Source organism: Trichosurus vulpecula, chromosome 5, assembly GCF_011100635.1.
Source record: "Trichosurus vulpecula isolate mTriVul1 chromosome 5, mTriVul1.pri, whole genome shotgun sequence".
In the NCBI taxonomy this organism is placed as follows: domain Eukaryota; kingdom Metazoa; phylum Chordata; class Mammalia; order Diprotodontia; family Phalangeridae; genus Trichosurus; species Trichosurus vulpecula.
The window spans coordinates 102,852,786-102,874,389 of record NC_050577.1 but is presented as its reverse complement, the minus strand read 5'-3'; the positions used below and the strand labels follow the sequence as shown (position 1 = coordinate 102,874,389).

Sequence of the window (21,604 nt, the reverse complement as noted above, 5' to 3'; positions counted from 1 at the left end):
TCCCTCACTTTACAGCTGAGGAGTCTGAAGCACAGGGAGGTTAAAGCTGCTTGTTCAAGGTCACGCAGGTACATCATTTCCCTAAACCAAGGTAGGCTCTTTGCCACGATGCCAGGCCACTTAGCAAAGTGTCTAAGGTCATTATTGCCATTCTCCCTCTAAGTACTCACTGTGCAGATCCCCAATACCTTCCCATCCTTCCAGAGGTCACCTTGAGTCCATGCCCTATTGTTCATGGGAAATTCCTCCCTCCTTTGTTTAGCAACAATCTTCCTCCCTTCCTCAAGCTGAGCTCTTTCCTATCACTTTTTTCAGGGCAGCTTTCATATCCTTGTTCCTGAGGCTGTAAATCAGGGGGTTGAGCATGGGGGTTACCACAGCATAGAATAGCACTATCATTTTGTCCTGCTCAGCTGAGGCAGTGGCATGGGGCTGCATATAGGTAAATAGGGCCATCCCATAAGACATGGAAACCACAGTGAGGTGGGAGGTGCATGTCCCAAAGGCTTTGCGACGTCCTTGGGTGGAACGGATACGTAAGATAGCTGTTACAATGTGGGCATAGGAGAGGGAAACCAGGCAGCAGGGCACCAGTAGCACTATGATACTAGATATTAAAATGATAATCTGATTAAAGGTGATATCTATACAAGCCAGTCTCACTATGGCCAGGATCTCACAGGCCACATGGTTCAAAACATTTTGTCCACATGTGGGGAGTCTCATTGTGACTGCTGTCTCCACTGCTGCATTGGCCAGGCCAATGAGCCAGGAGACTATGGCTAGGCCCACGTACATTCCTCGGTGCATAACTATCACATATTGCAGTGGGTCACAGACTGCCACATAGCGGTCATAAGCCATTGCTGCCAACAGTAGAAACTCAGTTCCACCCAAAGTGAAAGAGAAGAAGATCTGGGTTGCACATCGGGTGTAGGAGATGGTCTTTTTCGCCATGAGAAAGTGTGCTAGCATCTGTGGGACCCCACTGGTTGTGTAGCAGATGTCAACGACTGAGAGATTGCAGAGGAAGAAGTACATGGGGGAGTGCAGTCGAGCATCCAGCCATATCAGAACGATGATCAGCCCATTGCCCAGCAAGGTCATCAAATAGGTGGCCCCAAATACCACAAAGAGCCCAACTTGAGTCTGCTGGTCAGTAGAAAGTCCCAACAAGATGAACTCACTCACCCAGGTGACATTATCACCCCCCATGGAATAGCAAAGGCCAGGCTGCCAGAAAAAGGGAAGCAATAGCAAAATATCACTGAGGATAGAATCTGAAGGCTTCTGCTCAAGTCTACCAATTTCAATAGGACTCTATTCTGGGCACTAACTTGAGATTTCTTCACCAGGATTTTGAAGGGGAAGATCTTGGTTGACCCTACCAATGTTATCTTTGATGAAAGTAGACCCTTTTTGAGATTGGTAACTATAACTCTAATTTTTTGAATTATGCTACTTAATTAGCAAAAGCTCATATTTGTTTGATTATTCAAAGAAATTAATAAAGGTCAATGCCCTAGTATTTCACTTGTACTGAAAACATTTGGGATAAGCATTCACAGATGAAGTTAGTGATATGAGAAAGTTGAAGCTCTTAGGAGTAATGGCAGCCCAGCCTTTCTTGACTTTCATTGTGAGGATCAATCCTCTCACTCCTAAAACTTGGGGCCACTGGATAGAATACATCTATGTTTGTTTTAATTTTTTGCTGACTTGCTCCCCTAGAATAAAGAGCTCTAAGCAGCACATAAGTATTTATTAGATTTGTAGTTGTACTGATACCTTTCGACAAAAATATTTTATGATTTTATAACAGTTGCTACTTTAGAGAGAGAGGCATAGTACTAGTATATAACCTTGATTTCCTTTTCTACTATTTTTTTTGCCTTCCTACGTGGTTAGCATCAAAGAAGTAGATACAATTAATTCTCATGATTTGGGTGGAGATTGAAAAAAGAAAAGTGACATTGATGACATCAGCAGTAGCAGCAAGATTTTGGGAATCACAGAAATGTTCAAAGGGACCCCCCAGGTCATCTTAGTCTACAACTGAACAGGAATTCCCTCTAAACCATTCTTGACAGCTGACCATTCCTCCATTCCTCCTTTACTTGAAGATGTCAAATGAGAGGGAATCCAATGCCTCCCAATCTAGAGCATTCCTCTTTTGGATAGCTTTTATGGTTAGGAAAATTTCTCTGACAACCGTGACTTCTACTCACTCTTCCTAGTACTGCCTTCTGGGATCAAAAAGAACAAGTTTAAGCTCTTTGTTTTTCAACAACTCTTAAAATACCTGAAAACAGCTATCTTTGCTAAGTTTTCTCCATTCAGTCTTGTCTTCTGGAGACTAAACACTCTCATTTCTTTTAGGCAATCTTCATATTGGATGATCTTGAGGCCTTCCCACCTCTGACACTAATTTGTTAGTGTTATTTGTGTGACCTTGAGTGAGATCCCTTAACCTTCCTCTGCGATTTCCTCATTTGTATGTAAATTGAGGGGGCTAGACTAGAAGTCTCTGAGATGTCTCCCAGTTCTAAATCTATGACCCTGTGTTCCTTTGCCTTTCTGCTTCTCCTCCATTAAATGTTTTCTAGCTTATTAATGTCCTTCCTAAAACATGGCACCCAGAACTGAATATAGTCCTTGAGATGTGATCTGACCATTATGGACTCTTGTCCTTAGACCTGGACACTATGCTTCTCAATATAGTTTAAAACTGCATGAGCTTTTTGACTGCCATATCACATTGGTGATTTGTATTAGATCTGTAGGCCACTAAAAATCCCAGATATTTTTCAAACTAACTGTTGTCTAGTCTACCCTCCCCCTATCTTATACTCAGGAAATTGACCTTTTGAACCTAAGAATAACTTATACCAATTAAATTCCTTTTTACTTGATTCTGTCCAGTGTTCTATCCTTATCTTTTTGAATAGTGGTGGTCACCCACTGTTTTACGTATGTCTTCTTTTACGTCATCTGTCAATTTAGTAAGCGTGCCCACTATTCCTATATCCAAGTCACTGGTAAAAATATAAATAGCAAGATGTTAATCATTGACCACCTATGAAGCTGACATTGAACTGTGAAATACTTACTACTCATTGGGTCCATCCGTTCAACAAGCACCAGATCACCTACCTGGATAATGCCTTTCCCATATCTGTCTTTTCCCTAAGAATAGCATGAGACACTTTGCCAAATGTTATGCTAACATTTAAGCAAACAATGTATAACATTTCTCTCATCTATTAGTCTAACAAACCTGTCAAGAAGCATATGAGGTTAGTCTGGAACGAATTATAAAGCTTCTTTTCGTAGTCAGTGGCAACGGGATGGGGGATCACCTATCATTAGAGTATGGCTAGGGAATGAGCAGTGAAACTAGATGATATTTGAGCTGTATTATCCTACATTAACATATTTTGTAGTTGTGAAAAAGGTAGAAAATAGGCAAGTAACTCCTTGGCCTTTGTACATTCAGGAATACATTACCTGAGACAAGGAACTGTGGAATTCAGTGACAAACAATGAATCTTGCAACATGTGTCTATGTTTCAGAATTGAAACTAATCCCATCAGCTACATTTTGGATTGTTTTTCTTTTGTAAAGTTGTGTCTGACTATAGATGACCCTATGGACTTTGTCTGTGGGCTTTACTTCACAAAGATACTGTATTGGCTTGCCATTTTCTTTTCCAGTGTGACCCCATTTTAAAGATGAGGAACTGAGGTAAATGGCATTAAATGACTTGTCCAGGATCCCATAGCCAGTAAGTGTCTGAGGTCAGATTGGACCTCAGATCTTCCTGACTCCAGGTCCAGTGCCCTATCTACCCCACCACCTACCTGTCCAGATATTTTGGATTAGGAGACATCATATTCATAGCAATAAAGCTCATTGGGGTTCTCCCTATTGGCTGAAACCTAGTGGAACTCAGACTGGACTGAGATGCTTAATGAATTTTGAGATGAGTTGAGTTGAATTGAATTATGGGGCCCAATTCATTCTGTAATGTAATTCTGTAGGAAAAATTTATTCATTCTGTAATAAGAGGGAGAAGTGGCATACTCTAGCCAGGTCCCATCCTTACCTGGCATCTTAATAAACTATAAGTTTCTTTGGGACAGGGATCTTATTTTCTGTACTATTCCTTTCTGATTCTTTCCTGTGCTCCTTAGGTACTCCGTCAATGGTTTATAGATTGGTCGACTGGTCTGATCTGGCTCAGGGTAGAAACCTGAAGAGACATTGTTTCCAACCAGTGATGAAAGGGGGGTGTGCAATGTTAGGGTGGCTCCTGCTGCTCTTAGGTGGGCCATCCTCTTCTCACCTTCATCCATCTTTCCCTTTCCCTCAGCATCTTACCTGGTCTCAGCAACTAACCTTGGGCAGCAGACAGATTCTCACAGGAGGGGCAGCACTTCTTCCAGGGCAGTTCTTAAAGTAAATGTCTTCTTCTTCAGTTCCTGAAGTTTTTTGTGTGTTTGTGCCATTCATGATAGTTAACTTCTCCAGGGCTGAATCCCTTGAGGGCAATTATTTTGTCTTGATTCCTTCTTTTTCTTTTTTCTCTTCTATTCTTCCCCAACAGTTATTTCTCTGCACTCATAGCTTCCCCTCCTCCAAATTCTCTGTGGAATAACAAGTTGAAAACATTTTATCTAAACTTTTAATTGTGCTCCAGATTCCCAGCCCAACCATCATATTACTCTGTCTCTTTTTCCCCTCATGGCATTGCCTCTTTAGGAGCCCTTTGAGCATTAGGGAAAGAGAAAATTCTTGTCCTTATTAATCTACCTGGGAGTGGGTGATGGCAGCTCTTGGTGGAGGGGAAGAGGAGACTGGGTCTCTATGTCTGGGTTGTCCTCTATAAGACGAGACCTAGAAGCAAGTTCTTATAGTCATAGTCATGTGCAGTAACCATGGAATTGGTGGTGGTTGTAGGAGAAGGCAGGGCACACATTTGTAATACTTAACTCATGGGCCTCTGAATGTTGTTATCAACGATAGCTAGTATTTTTAGAACTCTTTCAGCTTTGCCAAGTGCTTTGCACTGATATGTTACCTTATTTGGAGCTACAGGACCAAGGTTTGAATACTGACTTTCCAATTATTAGTCATTTTATCCTTCTAGGTCTCAGTTAACTTATCTGTAAAATGGTGGGTTGGCCTAGATGACCCATGTGCTTTTCTCCTCTTAGTTCTATGAACCATTTAAAAATGTTAAAAAGGGAAGGGACCTTCACAGCCATCTGAAGAAAAGTCTATAAAGTAGGGAAGATTTTGACAGCCTGAAATTGCCTCAATTCATACTTCTTGAAAAGATGGAAGAATAAAGTATAAAAGCAGAGGAACTCTTCATATTTTCCCTCACTCTACCAAGATTCTAGCCCAGGCTTCAAGCTTATAGACAGCTAATTGACACAATGGATAGAATTCTGGATTCACAGTCCAAGAGACTGGGGCTCAAGTCCTGCCTTACCCTTACTGGTTGTGTGATCCTGGACAAGTCAACCAATCTTTGCAAACCTCATTTTCTTCATCTATAAAATGGAGACAACAGTATCACTTATGTCATAGAGTTATTTTGTGGACCAAATGAGATAAAATATCCATATAAAGCACTTCACAGAACTTACAGTGCTCTGCAAATGCTGGCTATTATTGTCATCATCAGCATTATTTTATTAGAGTATTAAGAGGCCAAAGGGATAAGAATTATAGATATGTTCTCTGCCTTTCCCACTCCACCCCCTCTAATTCCATGGTTACTGTACATGAATATGACTATGAGAGCTTCCTTCCAGGCTCTATCTTATAAAGTATAACCCAGGCATAGAGACCCAGTCTTCTCTTCTTCTCCACTGATAGCTACCATCACCCACTCCTAGGTGGAGTAACAGGGACAAGTTTCTCTTTCCTTGATGCTCAAAGGACTCCTAAGCATCCCAGGAGTATGAATGATTCTTTAGGCCCTAACCTGGTTTTGGCTGATTTTTGAGGTAATGAATTCCCTTTTATAGGAAGTATTCAAGTGGAGACTGGCTGCTGGCTTGTCTGAATCATTTTAGAGGTTCCTGACCAGACAGGGATTGGATTAAATGAAACTGAGATTCTTTCTAGCTCTGGGGCTCTATAACAACAATAGCTAACTTTTACTTTACTGTTTATAAAGCACTTTATGTATAGTGTCTCAAATGATCATCAGAAAACCTTGTGAAGGAGATGCTATTGTTATCCTCTTTTTATGAATGAGGTAATTGAGGCTGAGAGAAATTGAGTGATTTGTCTGCATTACATGACTAGTAAGTGTCTTAGCCAGGATTTGAACTCAGGTCTTCCACACTCCAAGTCTAGAATGCTATCCACAACTCCCTAGTTCACTCAGATGCAGATCTTTCTTGGTTCTTACCTTCCACAGAACTCTGATCCTAATCCCTATGTGACTCACTGTTTTTCTTTTTACTATATTGTTCTATCTAGGCACTTGGGCTCCCCCAAGACATGATATACCTAATACTGTATGGGATGTTCAAGGAGGACTAACACCTACGGTGTGAGGGCCCTTTCCAGGGCTGCTCATCCACTTTTGGTGTCTACCTAGCACTCAACTTTCACCTGTGTTTCCAAGAAGCTGTAGCATACTCAGTGACAACACCCAGTAAATCATCTCAATAGACAGGCTAAACCTGATTGAGAACAACCGAGGGGTTTCAAACATATTGGTGATTGGGGGGGTGTCTACCCCAAGTATGTGAAAACTTGTCCTGGAAGAACGGGCAGATGAGAACAATTTGTTCCAATGGCCATGACGGTGGTTGAAGCAGGTGCTGTGGAGTGTGTTGAGCTTGGTCAGACATTGAAGAAATGTTAAGGTCATCCACTGCATCCTGGGCCATTGCCAGTCATCCTGCCTTTTGTCTTACCACTAGACTTTGATGATTCTTCCTCACTTAAATCCAATTCAAACATGAGTCAAAACATCATCTCATGATGTCATTGATTTCCTTTGAAAATGAAGGACAAATGACAGAACAACCTGATACTAGCTTAAAAAGAATAGACTTTACTCAATTCTCTGTTTCACATTTTCTCCAGTTACAAACTCAACGTTGCTACAATCCATTCTCCACCTCAAAGAAAAGGTTTTTAATTTCATGTACATACGTCAGTCAATGGTTGTCAACTTTCTGCTCAACCTGAGGCTAGCAGTAGACGAAGTGTTTTCCCTCTTGACCTTTTGTCTCTTCTTGACTGATCCGCATTAGGTGGTCCTGTAGATAAAATGTTGGACTTGGAATCAGGAAGTTCTGAGTTCAATTTCTGCCTCAGACTTTTTGAAGCTTTGTGATGTTAGCCAGTCACTTAACCTTGCTTTGCTTTGGTTTCGCCATCCATAAAACGGAAATAAAAATGGCATGGACCCCCAGGGTTAATGTAAAAAAATGAGATAATATTTGTAAAATGCTTTTGAAACCTTAAAACACTGTATAATTGCTAGTTATTATTGTTGTGTCACTGCTTAAAGCTACATCCTCTTCTTTTTACAAGCATTTCTGAAAATTTGATTTCAAGGTGAAGAAAACTCAGATCTATTGGTTCTGTTGCATCAAGTCTTTCACATTTTTCTGTCTCAGGCTCCATACCTGTATAATGGAGATAATTATACCTAGTGACCTACCATGTTTGTTTACAATGACGAGATCATATATTTAAAATGCTTTCAACTCTGTAAGTAAAGGTGCCATCTAAGGTATTATTCTGAACAAATAAGAATTTAATTTCTCTTCTACATCCACTCTCAACCTGTTTTGGAACCCCAATAATCCTCTACTTTACTACTTTACTATAGATAGGTAATTATAACTGTTTTGCCTCTTTGCATATTGCTACGTATTCTTCTTTTTGTGTTGCCTCGTTAATATACATCCCCCATTTCTCTTAGCATTTGTCCATTCAATTCTATCCATCAGAACAAAAGTAACAACTGGCATTATCCATTTCCACAGATATTGTCTTATTGTCTCTTTTAGGAATTATGTGAGAATTGCTTGCAAGCTCCTTTTAAAAAGTCCCCTCTAAGCTGGTTATTGTTTTTTATGGATTTCCAGCAAACTGATAGATGTCATTTATTGTTCAAATACTAATGGTATCAGATTATACCCCAATGTTCTTTATTTGCTCAAATGTTGATTATGGCTTGAATAATTAGAAGTAGAAAAGGATATCAATAAGTTATATCAGAAAAAAATGGAGTCAGAACCTGAGTTTGAGTCTTGGGCGAGTTATGCAATCTCTCTGGGTATTAGATTCTCATTTTAAAAATCAGAGTATTGGAATAAATGATTTCTAGAAACACTTCCATCACTCAACCCATGATTGTATGAGCATGTAAACTTGAGCCAAATAATTTAATTTCTTTGAACTACATTTTCCTCATTTGTAAGATGAGGGAATCAGACTAGATGATGTCTAAGGTCCTTTCCAGCTTTACAGTTGTATAGGTGAAAAAAAAGAAATTTTGGGTCACTTCTTAACTCTAAAAGTACTTTTCAGTGGGAGAAATAGCATTACCAAAAGCAAGAAATAGAAGACATAAACAAAATCTAGTAATAAAAAAGAGCTAATGGTGTCATTGTGACCTTTGTTACTACTAGGGGCTCAGGAGCTACAGCAGTAGGAATCTACCTTCCTTATACCACAGCTGTCCCTATTGCTCTGAGTGAATAATAGCAACATGGCTGCTGCTATGAGAAAATTATGTTGACTTGTCAGTGTTGGGATGAGTGAGCCAATCCGAGACCAGGAAGAATGAGAGCCTGGAGAAAATTAGGGTAGTGTCCTACCTGAGGCACATTAGAATTTAGAAGAACTTGGAAGGGGATAAATTTGGGGGGATCAAATAATCCTTAAACATCTAAGATGATATATAAATTGATGTCTTCTTTTTCTCTCAGTAAATTTCCTTGTAGTATTTATTCTGAAGCACCGTAGATAATTCTAATAATTTTAGGGTTACCTCCATTTGACTGCTTGCCTTTTTATCCTAGGCACATTAATTTTGTTTGTGCAGAGACTTTCAGTTTCACACAATCAGAGTTATCTATTTTATTTTTGTAATTGATTCTGTCCTTTGGTTAAATATATATCCTACCCGTAGTTATGAGAGACATATGGTCTGTTTCTCTTGTAATTTTTTATGACATAATCTTTAATATTAAGGTCATGAACTTAGACTGCATCATAGAATATGGTGTAAAGCACTGATTTAAGCCTAATTTCTGTATGATTGCTTCCTAGTTTCTCAGCATTAAAGGAAATAGGTAGTTCTTTCTGCTTTGTCAAACACTGAATTTTTTTAGTTTCATTGTTTCTGATTCTCCCTTGTCTAGTCTGTTCCTTTCTTTTCCATCTCTATTTTTAAACCAGTATCTTATGGTTTTAATGATTGCTACCTTATAACATATTTTGGAGTCTGAAAGCTCTATTTCTCCTTTATCTCTACCTCTTTTCATTATTTTCCTTGATATTCTAGAGCTTTTATTTTTCAGACATGAATTTTATCACTACTCTATCAAATTCTATAAAGTATCCCTTTTTGATAGGTATAACATTAAAACTATAAACCAACTTTAATATTTTTTCTATTTTTATTATATTAATATGCCCCAGGCATTAGACTGAATATTCTTCTAGCAATTTCATTTGTTCCTTGTTTCTTTAAGGAGCAGTTTGTAATTGAGTCTGTACTTCAGTAGATTGATCTAAATATGCCTTATGAATTTTGTGCTTATTTGGAATGGGATGTCCATGTTATTCCCTTTGGGATTTTGTTGTTATTGTTATTATTAATATGATTATTATCATCATATAGAAATGCTGCTGATTTTTGAGAATTTGTTATGTAGCCTGCTATTTGGTAAAACTATTAATTGTCTCAATTTTGTCATTGCTGATTAGGATTTTCTAAGTAAGCGATCATATCATCAACAATTGGGTATAGTTTTATTTCCTCTTCACCTATCTTTAACCATTTTATGTCTTTCTCTGTTTCATTGCTATTGCTATTATTTCTAAAATGAATCAAATAATAGTGGGAAGTGTGGGCATCTTTGTTTTACTCCTGTATTTATTGGGAAGGCTTCTAGTATATCCCCCTTGCATATGATATTTGATTTTGGTTTTAGATAGATGCTTTCTACAATATTAAAAATGTTCCTCTATTGAAATACTTTGTAGAATTTTTTAAAGTATAAGTGAATGTTGTATTTTCTCAAAGGCTTCTCCACTGAGTCAATCAGGTAGCTTTGGATGTTTTTGTTATTAATATATTTAATCATGTTGATTGTGATACCATTAACCTTTAAAAGAGAAGACAAAAGGAATAATAGGACTAATATACCACTAATTTAATAGGAGGCAAAAAATCAGGAATAATAAAAATAATAGTCTACACATAGACATGGTTCGCATTCTCCCACCAATGCACACATTGTTCATGGAGGAGGGTGAAGACACTATTAGGAAACCTAATAGCAAGACATATGAGTAAGGAAACTCTTGTTCTTATGGCAACTTGCAGCTCTGGATGACCGGCTTGGATGCTGGTGGTCATTTTAAGGCATAGGTGGTAAAGTATGATAGAGTGCTGGGCCTGCAGTCAGAAAGCCTCATCTTCCTCACTTCAAATCTGGCCTCAGACACTTTCTAGCTATGTGATCCTGAGCAAGTCACTTAACTCTTTTTGCCTCACTTTCCTCATCTGTAAAATGAGCTGGAGACTTAGGGCTTAGTGCTAAGTGGTGATTATATTTGACCCATTTAACAAATAACTATTTTCAAGAACAATTGAATTTTTATTCTAGGTTTATATCAATGATGGTGGCCCAGCTTGGATTTCAGCAGTTTTATCAAAGAGAATGCATTTTTGCGGACTTACATTAACTCATACATTTCTCTGAGCTTGGTCACATAGTCTGAAATGTTGGGTGGCTAGACTATGAATTAATTTGTATTAATACAACAAATTTTTCTTTACTTAGAATCTCATATGGGTAACACAGGGCATTTGATTCTAGAACCATGCTTTGGATGTTCAGGATTTTGAGCATATTTTTACTATTTGTAAATGATTATTGAACTTTATCTTTGGTATAGTAAGTCAACTAATATTTATTTATGACTTATTATATACCAAGTACTGTGCTAATCATTGATACAAAACACTGGCATTAAAGTCAGAGCACCTAGGTTTGAATTACGCCTCTAATGTTTAGTACCTGGGTGATCTTGTTCAAGTCATTTAAACTTTATGGGTCTTAGATTACTCATCTATCAAATAGCTGGGATCTCAGGTCTCTCTAGATTTTTGTTCCTCTGACATAGGCAATAGACATTCTTCTTTCTTTCAGTTAACCTGTGTGCATGGACAAGCCAAACAATATTGAGTGATTATCAAGCTCTTCCAGGGGGCCCTACATTATCCTGGGACTTGTTGAATCATCATAATGCCATACAGAAACAGTATCATCCCCAGGGAATCCCTTTTTCACCTGGCCTGTGCTCTGGATCTCCTCCAATAAAATGGTGAATGCCTTTGATAAACCTTGATTTCCCCTTTTAATGCCTTGTTTGATATTCATTACCAGAAGGTCATTGAACAAGATTATTTATGTTGCTCCATCTAAGAAATCCTGAATGAATTTAATATATGGTTAGGAGACATCTTGTTGAAAACAAACAAGATGTGGCAGGAATACTACTATCTCTGAAGAACTAAAGATGAGTATCACCCAGAGGGCAGTGTAGAGTGCATGGGAGAGGTATGCTGCTTCTCATAATCAACAAAGAACTCTGAAAAAGTAAAAGATATCACTTAGACACTGTATGACAGGTAGACAAGATGGGCTGGCCATATGGTGATAGTAAGAGGCAACAGGTAGGGAACTAGAGTATTCTACTGATATCTTCATGATGTCAAAGGTAAAGAAGGCCTTCAGAACACTGAGTGGATAAACTTTTGGGAGAAAATGGACAAGGATCCCATGAGATGGGGAGGCATAGCTGGGTGGCAATATGCATCATTGATGGGACCTCCTAATGTATGAATAAGTGATCTGTTTGAGTTCATGCTTCTGGGGGCTTTGCCCTGATGACATACTGTTGGTCTTATCTTGCAGTTATCTGGATGCATGGCCCTTGGTCAGTAATAGAATTTTTCATCAAAACACATTTTTCCTTTGGGGAAATAAACCATGCTTTTTTACAAATGACTTAATAATGATGCAATTTCCTGGAGTACCCTGCTATGAAAAGTGAGATTTGCCTGTGTTTATTTTTTAAAAAAATATTTTATTGATGCTTTTTTATGCAATAGTACACATTAGTTTTATACATTTTATGCCATAGAATACATAGTCATTTCTAGAATGCAACCAATCTCCCAAACCCATCCTGGAATAAACTCCTCTTTGTCACAGAGAAAAATAGTTAAGTATAAACAAGAAGTGAACTAACCGTATATGACAATATATGTGATTTGCTACCTCTACAGTTTCCTTGCTTTTCTGCCTAGAGAAATAAGTATTTTTCTTCAATACATACCGCATTAGGCCCTCTCACAGAGACTGTTCTATATTTAACAAAAAGGGAAATGAATATTGGAAAGAGACAGTTAACTGTATCCGGGGAAACTTGTGCGAGGCACTGAAAAGGAAATAACAATGTTTTTCCTGAGGAGACCTGGAGTGTTAATTGTTATGGAGAAAGAATCTCCAAAATACTACAGATACCTGCCATGGAAAAATGAATCTGTGCAGGACTTGGAGTGTTAACTGTAATCTCTGAGAAAATCTGAAGTCACTTTAAGGGAAGTGAGTTTATTTGCCATTTTGGAGGGAGAGAATTGAACTGTATTTCATTCTTGATGAGAACTGAGCTGAATTAACATTTATTTTCTGGAAAAGAAACAAGACAAAACAAACTTCTGTGAAGAAGACATTCTGAAGAGAGTTCCTGAGAGACTTTAACTGGCATTCCAGAGAGTACTGAATAGTAGGCCTGTTTTCAATGTTTTAGAGGCAGTGGTTGCAGCTGTTTGTGGGAAGTGACGCTGGTTGTGACTTTCCTCAAAGCCAATGCATTGTGTAAATGTCTATAACCCATTGTAGATTCTGGAGATCCTTTTCTCAGTTCCCAGTTATAGGTAGAGTCCTCCAAAGCAAGGAAAGCTCTTGGTTGGAGGGTTCTCTTGGGAGCTTATAAGGGACTTTCCAATGATATTGGCTTGAGGCCCCATTCCAGTCTGTTTGCCTCAGTAGCAATTGACAATTACAGTTAGTGCTTTATATCATTTGTTGATCCAGTCATTAGCATCCCAGTATTATTTAATTAATTAACATCAATTATCTTTTTACAAAAGGTATATTTATTGAATATATATAGCAAGAACAGAACTAGCGGGAAAGGACAAGAATTTATTAAGTGACCATTATATGCCAGGCCCTGTGCTAAGAGCTGTATAAATATTATCTCATTTGATCCTCACAAAAATCTGGGGCTATAAGTGCTATCATTATCCCAGTTTTATAGATGGGGAAAGCCACAAAGTTACCTTCCAAATGCAGTACAGCTGATGGTTGAAGTTACTCTTACTTATAGGCAATGGTGTGTTGGCTGCCAGGTCTATTCACTGGTGCATTGGGTCAGGCAGGTCACTCCTAGGAGCTGTGCTATTGTACTGGATTCAGTTGCTGGCAAACTTGGGACTCCCCTTAATGGAGCTGTGGTCCTTTGACCTTTCATATCCCACGAGGTCACTCTGTCTCTAATACTTTACCTAAGAACAGGAAAGAGTGTATATAATAAGGACAGAACTAATATAGGTCTCATGTGGCTTTGAAGGTGGGGGAATGCTTATAGCTTTTCATCTTTCCTCCACAAAGTTGATTAGACAGAGATTAAGTTTCCCTGTCAAAGTCTTTTGTATATACTCTCATTTCTGCCTCAGAGACCAAATGGCTTTTTCTTCACCATGCAATAAGTGAACAGGAAATGGTTATAGAATACATATATGTGTCCCGAGTCCATGTATTGCTGAATCCATGCACAGAATGTTGTGTATTCACAAGGACTGAGTTCTCATTGACCAATTCCCACTTACATATTTATCTGTGTTTTTGCATTGTTACTATTCATAAATATATATGGCCAGTAATATTGATGTTTGGCTGAGTCTAGCAGTTTAGAGTTGGAGAATAAGAGAAGAAAAACAACTTATAGAAAATAGTTTTTTTCATGTTTTTATACACTGAAGTGGGGGCTTGATGCTAATTTACAAAACTTTTGGCAGAGAGTCCACATTCCCTTCTGTATGATTACATTCAGCATTGTAGGGCAAGTTATTTTTGGTTGTAAACCTTTATCATTTGCCCTTTGGGATATTATATTTCAGGATCTCTTCCAGTTTTAGAAGAATTTTCCAGGTCAGTTGTGATCTTGCTAACAGTCCCTTGGTACATAAAACACTGCTTTTTGGGTGCTTGCATTATTTTTTCTTTTATGTAAGAGCTCTGGATTTTAGTTATGACATTCCTGGGACTTTTCCTTTTTGGGTTTCTTTCAAGAGGTGAATAATAAATTCTACATCTTGTTCTATTGCTCTAATTGAACTGGGCAGTTTTAATTTATGATTTCTTGAAATCTAGGCTTAAAAAATCATTGTTTACAGGAACTCTAGTGAATTCCTAAATCATCTCTCCTTGATCTGTTTTCTAGTTAGTTTTTTTAATTTCGGATTTCTTACATCATCTTCTATTCAAGTTTTTTTTTTTATTTTGTTGTAATATTTCTTACCATCTCAAGGATTCATTGACTTCTGTTTATTTTATTCTAATTTTTAGGAAATCTGTTACTTGGATAAGTTTTACCACTTTCTCTTCAAAGATATTTATTCTCCCTCTAATTCTTTCCTCACAGCTTTTATTTAATATGTTTTTAATCTCATGCTTCATTTATTTTATGTATTCATGTGGTTCTTGTAGAAAATTCTTTTTTCCCTTTCAGAATTTTGCGATTATTTGGGATTATCTCTTTCTTTTGGGGTAATGTCTAGATTTATAATACATATCATATATACATATATATACACATATGTATACATATTTAAACTTTTGGTGGATATCTTCTTCAGTTTACTCATCTTTCTACCTTTAATTCCTGAACTGGGGCTTTGCACCAGGGCTGACCTTTGTCCCCTGTTGCAATTTTGGGTGGGTGATTAGCCTTGCTTGGTTTTGACCTGGGTCATCTGAACTCTTGTGCGGACCTTTTCCTCTTGGGGTCAGTCTCCCATGGATCTTTGAGGTTCATAGTGCTGGATCTTCAGTGCCCTTTATGATATCTCAGGACAGGGTGCTAGGAACCTCAGATCCTTGTGAAGCTCTGCTCCAAGCTACATTCGCATCGGTTGTGGATGCTCCCTGGGTTTCCAAAGGCCCCGATATAATTTTATAACCATTCTGAAGCTTTACTTGGGGAGACTCCCCTACTATTTTGGTGCTCTTTATGGAGAGTCCTGAACATTTTTTTGGCCCTTCTCTGGTCTTGGTCTGAGGTTAAAGGATTGTTTGATAAGATTGGTCCTGGCTTTGCAGGCAGTCCCCTACTGTATTGCCTGTGGGCTGTTGGCTGACTTTTTGTGTAGTTCAGGATTTCAAGAAGTCACTGTAGTTTCTCACTGGATTTCTTGACAATTATTCAGTCTGGTACAAATTTGAGATTTTTTTAGTTGGGGAGTTTGGCAGCTTGCCTCTGTTCAGACAGCGACGGTGGTCAGAAATCGCTTTTGTAGGAATCATAAGCATCCCAGTCCAACTAGAGCTCTGGATGCCCTTTGGTGGAGTGATCATAGACAGTAAGGTCAGATAGTATGTATTCCTTTATCAATTAATTCATTCACCAGATATAAAGTATCTACTATAGGAAGTGGACTGTGCTAGTCTATGTAAGAGATACAAAGTTTATATAAAATACAATCTCTGCCCTTGTAAAATTTAATTCTCTGGGGCAGCTAGGTGGCACAGTGGATAGAGTGTTGGGCCTGGAGTCAGAAAGACTAATTTTTGTGAGTTCAAATCTGGCTTCAGAAACTTACTAGCTGTGTGACCCTGGGTAAGTCACTTAACCTTGTTTGTCTTGGTTTCTTTATCTATAAAATGAGAAGGAAAGGGCAAATTACTCTAATATGTTTGGCAAGAAAACCCCAAATGGGATGATCAAGAGTTGGACATGACTGAAAAATGACTGAACAACAACAGAAACAACAAAATAAAAACATATTCTGATGAAAATGATATCATGAGATTGTAGTATTTAGAACTGGAAGGGATGGGACTGATTATCTCATCTTTTATTTTAAAAAATTATTGACAGCTCTTGTTTTTCCCTTTCCAACTACAGTTATGCCTTCCACATCATGACTTTCCCCATTGCAGTTTTGATATATATCGAGTTGGGATAAGAAAGAAAGTGGGAAATTTTGGGGAGTTTTGAGGAAGCCTCAGATGATATGTGAAGGCTAGCAGATGGCACGGAAAACATTTAGAAACTCAGAAGTACATAAAATTTATGTATAGTATTGTATAACATCAAACTAAATTCTACAAGGTATTATAAACATAAAAAGAAAAAAATTCAGATGTCTTTTTTGATATGAAGGGAGGGGCAAAAAATTTTACACAGATTTTCCAGATCACCAGGGCACTATATCCCCAGAAGGGATAACTGTATACTCCTCTCCTACTCAGGGAGTCATTCTTTGTGATGAAGATACAAAAGAAAGAGGCAAGAAAAACAAAATGAAATAATTCAGCAAAACTAAGCTGTATATTAACTGAGCCAGATAATGTGTATAATATTCCACTCTCCTAGTCCTCCACCTCTGCAAAGACCAGAGGGAGATGCATTTCCTCAACAGTTTTCTAGGGCCAATATTCTTGATCATTATAATGAAATAGAATTCAGTTTAATCTTACTCATGTTCTTGTCCAGAAGAAACCATCTAGTTGTGCTCCCCACTTAACAGATGATGAAACTGAGGCCTAAGAAAGTGAAATGGTTTTCCTGAGGTCACACTGGTGATAAGAAGCAGGGCTGAAATTCAAACTCAGGTCTTCCAATTCCAAATTCCATGAATCTTTTGTTTGCAATGAAGTTGGCTGTTTAAAAGCAAGCCTTTCTTTCAAAGTCTACCTGGACTCCTTCCCCTCCCCAACCATGGAGGCCTTTTAAAAACTCTGTAAGACAGGACTTTTTTTTTTTTCAATGCAACCTAAATAGTAAGTCAAATAGATAATTATTAAATACATACTATGAGTCAGATACTGTACTAGGTTCTGGGATTAAAAAAGAGGCAAAAGACAGTACCTGCCCTCAAGAAGCTCACAATCTAATTGAAATTCATACTCTCTAAAGGCCTTTCAACACCACAGTTCAAACATCTGTAGAGGAAATTAAAAGATCATTTTGCAGATCAAATCAGAAAATGTTTGTTTTTTTAAGTCAAAACTAGTTTTCCAATAGCATTTAATTTTCAACATCTAGTCTTATGATATGAGACTATTTTCAAGTTGATATCTCATTGTCCTTTTAGTTCTATTTGCAACTTTAAAAAAATTTGTGGGTTTCTTTTTTTTTTACTTGTTGTAGTTGTCACATGCATTTGGGATTTGAAAACACTCTTTAAGCACCCCCTCCCAAACTCAACCTGTCCTTATATCATATTTTATCCATAAGTTAGAAAATGAAAGCTTATTGCAAGTGCTTTTTACATTTTACATGGTTAAATCCACCTCAACTAGCAAGATTTTCGCCTATTATAAGCATGCGCAATTTTTGTTTTATTTAGTTTAATCTTCTAATGAACAGATTCATAGGAGGCCAGATTTAAAGCCAGAAAGGACCTTTGAGGTCAACCTAGTCCAGCTGCTCATTGCATAGATGAAGAAATGAGAAATAAAAGGAGCTTTATTTCCTTCTGCTGGTTTCCATGGTTATTGGATAGCTCTTGCCCAAAACAGCTGTGAAATTCCTCTCTCAGAGCTTCAATCACCGTAGGTGTCTTCATGAGCAACCTGCTGTCTGGCTTTCATAAAGTTCTGAAGGTATGGAGCTCTGTCTGGTTCAAAATTTGAAGGCAAAAACATCAAGAGTGATCTACAGACTAGAGATTTTCTGAGTCTTTTGGGGGAAAACTATTTCTACAATGTTCTGTTCAACTCATTGTCTAACATATGCACTGGGGTAGTCTAATATAATGTGAAAAAATCATCATGTAACTCAGGTTAATTATTAGATATGGTTTCTGTAATTCCATGGGGAGCTGAGATACCCAGGACCATTCCTTGGACTTTATCTGCATAGCACTCCTGTGCCTTATGGGAGAGAAAATAAAGAGGCATTCGGGTCTACTGCTAAATTCTTCGCATGTCTGAATCTAGACTCTGCCAAGAGGGAATGATGGGTTCTCCTTTTGGGTAGTATAAACTGTCAATCTAAGCTGAAGGAAGATATCCTGAACTTTGGCATACAAGAAAATAAAACTCAAGGGTAATTGGGAGTAATATCATGCAAGATTGCTTTCTTACTGAAAGTCTAGAGGGCAGTAAGCCAGTTTGTGGAAAGAACTGTTTGCTTAAAGATGTGTATAATGCCATAGCTGCCCCCAAAGGCCATTTCAGAACATTATTCCACATTGCTCTCTAATGGTTCTGAGAGAATATCAATCCTTGTGATGTCTAAATATGATAGATTGAGGATATTGGGAGTTATCCTAGCCAAACAATTCACCACCAAGCATCTATTAAGTTCCTATTATATACTGATCCATGTATTAGGAGCTAGAGCTATGAGTACAAAGAATAATAAAATGACCCCTATTCTCAAGGAGCATAGAATTCTATCAAAATATGAGGAACTTCCAGAAAGTAAAAACAAACAAACAAACCATTCAGAGTAGACAAAGTAGATTGGCAGTTATTGATGGAGGTGACCAACTAGTTCTGTATAAGGAGCAAATGAAAGGCTCAGCTATGAGAATTTATTTGGGAAGGTGTCAAGTCTATAATATTAAGAGCTTTGCAAGGAGAGCAGAGAGACCTTAGGCATGGAAAGAAACTAGGAACGGTCTAAGGAAATTATAGCATGGTGTTGGGCAAAGAAAGGTTTTGCAAATTGGACGTCTACATCTTCTACTCAATTTCAACCCCATCTTTCACTCCCTCTACCCTACAAAAAGGGCACCCTTTATCCTCTTCCTTACAAAAGGGAAAAAGACTTTATCCTACTGCTTTATAAGCCTTTGCTCTCTGGCTCCCTGTCTTTCTGGACTTGGACCTTGTTATTTTTCACTGTGCCTTGGAATCACTCTCCAAGTTTTTGGTAGTTCGTTATTTTGGGCCTTCTGAGTTTGAGCAGATAACCTTTAAGTTGATAGAAGGTTGGACTTGGAGTCAAGAAGATACAAGTTCATATTCTTTGATACTGGCTAGTTTTGAGACCATAGGCATACTACTTCCTGAGCTTCAATTTCCTCATCTCTAAAATGGCGATAATAATACTGATAGTTCCCATCTCATTTAGGTTTTACAAGGCTTAAATGGGATAATGTATGTGAAGTGTCTGGCTAACTTTAAACCATTCTATGAATGTCAATTCTGTCTTTGTGGTTCAGTTCCCGTTGCTCTTTAAGCAGGAGGTTTGGGCATGGCCTGACCCTGAGTCACACTGGCAATTGCTGTTTTGAATTTTTTCTTTCATGTCTTTGAGCTTAATAGATCACACATGATAACCTTGTCTAACCATGGTCACAGTCCTTACTCCCAAAATTCATTCTCTCTGGGCATTTCTCCGTAGTGTTGTGTACAATCATTCTCCTTTTTTTTAACTTTTCAATCACTTGTAGGCAAAACTTCTTTGGTGAATTCCTTGGGTCTGATTCTTAAAGTTGGCATAGGTAGCTTCTCTCAGGCTCCTCCATGCTTCACTTGGAGTCAATCAGTTGCTAAGGTGAGGGACAGGGGAAGGAATGCTTCATCAGGAGTGTCAGGCAATAGGTCTGATATGGAGGGGAGAAGGGTAGAGAGTTTGCCATGTGCTCCACAGAGGAGGTGCCAGTATTTGAAAGGAGATATTTGTTATCTCTTCATATCTCTTCAAGGGGTCCATGAACTCAGATAGGAAAAAATTACATCTTTATTTTCCCTAAACCTTGGCTTCATTTGTAATATGACATGTTTTATTTTATATAATAAAAACATTTTTTTCTGAGAAAAGCCCATAGGCTTCACCAAATTTTAAATTGGTCCAAGAGCTGACACTTCCCTAAGGTACTAGCTGAACTTCCTTCATAGAATCTCAGAATTAGAAGGGAGCTCAGAAGATATCTAATCTACCTTATCTATTTGTAGGGATCCCTTCCACCAAAGAGGGTAACCCATCTGAACCTCAACATCCTCTATAATACTCATTTAAATCCTTCCCTCTGATCATAACTCAAAATTATTAAAATTATTAGTCTTTTCTTGGGAAGGGGGACTGAATTTCCTTATTTCACCCAGGCTGCAAATGAAGAAGCCATTTAAAGACCCAATCCTAGTACTGATCAGCACAGAAGCTTTGGCCTTTTTGATCTGGGTCACTTTTCACCTCATCTCATGGGATCTTGGAGCTGACTTTAGCACGGGCACCATTTACCCTATTGTAGCTCAAAGCTCCCAAGCTCAAGTTATCCGTGAGCCTCAGCCTCTTTGTAAGTAGGGCTTACACCACTGTACTCACCTACCTATTTTTTTTAAAATCTAAATCACCCTGAAACATATATGCTTTAAAGTTCTTTTGGTTGTTTCACTAAAACCTAACACATTTAGCATTTCCTTGTTGTTGTAACTTCTTGAACAAACATTCCCCTGCTCTGAAACATAGGCTGTGACAGTGAGGATACCTGAATGAATGAATTAATTTCTTTATCCTTCACTTCTATCACTATTAGCACATCATTCCAGGGCAGGGGTTCATGGAAATTTGTTTTGGTAAATATTGTTTACTATAGTTCATCAAACGGAAATTCATGTTTCAATTCACATCCTGCCATATATATATATATATATATATATATATATATATATATATATATATATATATATATATATATATATATGGCAGGATGTGAATATATATACACATACACACACACACATACCTACATGCATATACATACACATACATATATACATACATATATATATATATATATATATATATTTCAATAAGGCCAAGTAAAGGTAGATATTATCCAATTTTTTGTCTTTGGATGCCTAACACCTAGCGCTGTTCCTTGAATGTAGTAGGTGCTGGTTGAACAGGTCTCTTAACTGGTTTTTTTTGTTTGCATTTTTTCTCCATTCCATTTCCTCTATTGTAAGATTAATATTCCAAAAACAACACTTTGCACACAACAGGACCTTACTCAAAAACCTTCAATAGCTCCCAGTTACCTATAGAATAAAACTCAACCTTTTCATTGTAGCTTTA

General features: G+C 37.8%; 1 protein-coding gene across 1 annotated transcript; it reads right to left on the bottom strand.

Annotated features, from left to right (window-relative positions):
* Positions 1-282: 282 nt before the first annotated feature.
* LOC118850978 (olfactory receptor-like protein OLF3) lies at positions 283-1,215 on the bottom strand. Its single transcript, XM_036760580.1, has one exon. It carries the CDS (start codon positions 1,213-1,215, stop codon positions 283-285), a length of 933 nt encoding a protein of 310 aa, XP_036616475.1.
* Positions 1,216-21,604: the final 20,389 nt, after the last annotated feature.

Coding starts and splice junctions, on each gene's coding strand:
- LOC118850978 (XM_036760580.1), bottom strand. CDS start 1,215: ATGGGGGGTGATAATGTCACCTGGGTGAGTGAGTTCATCTTGTTGGGA.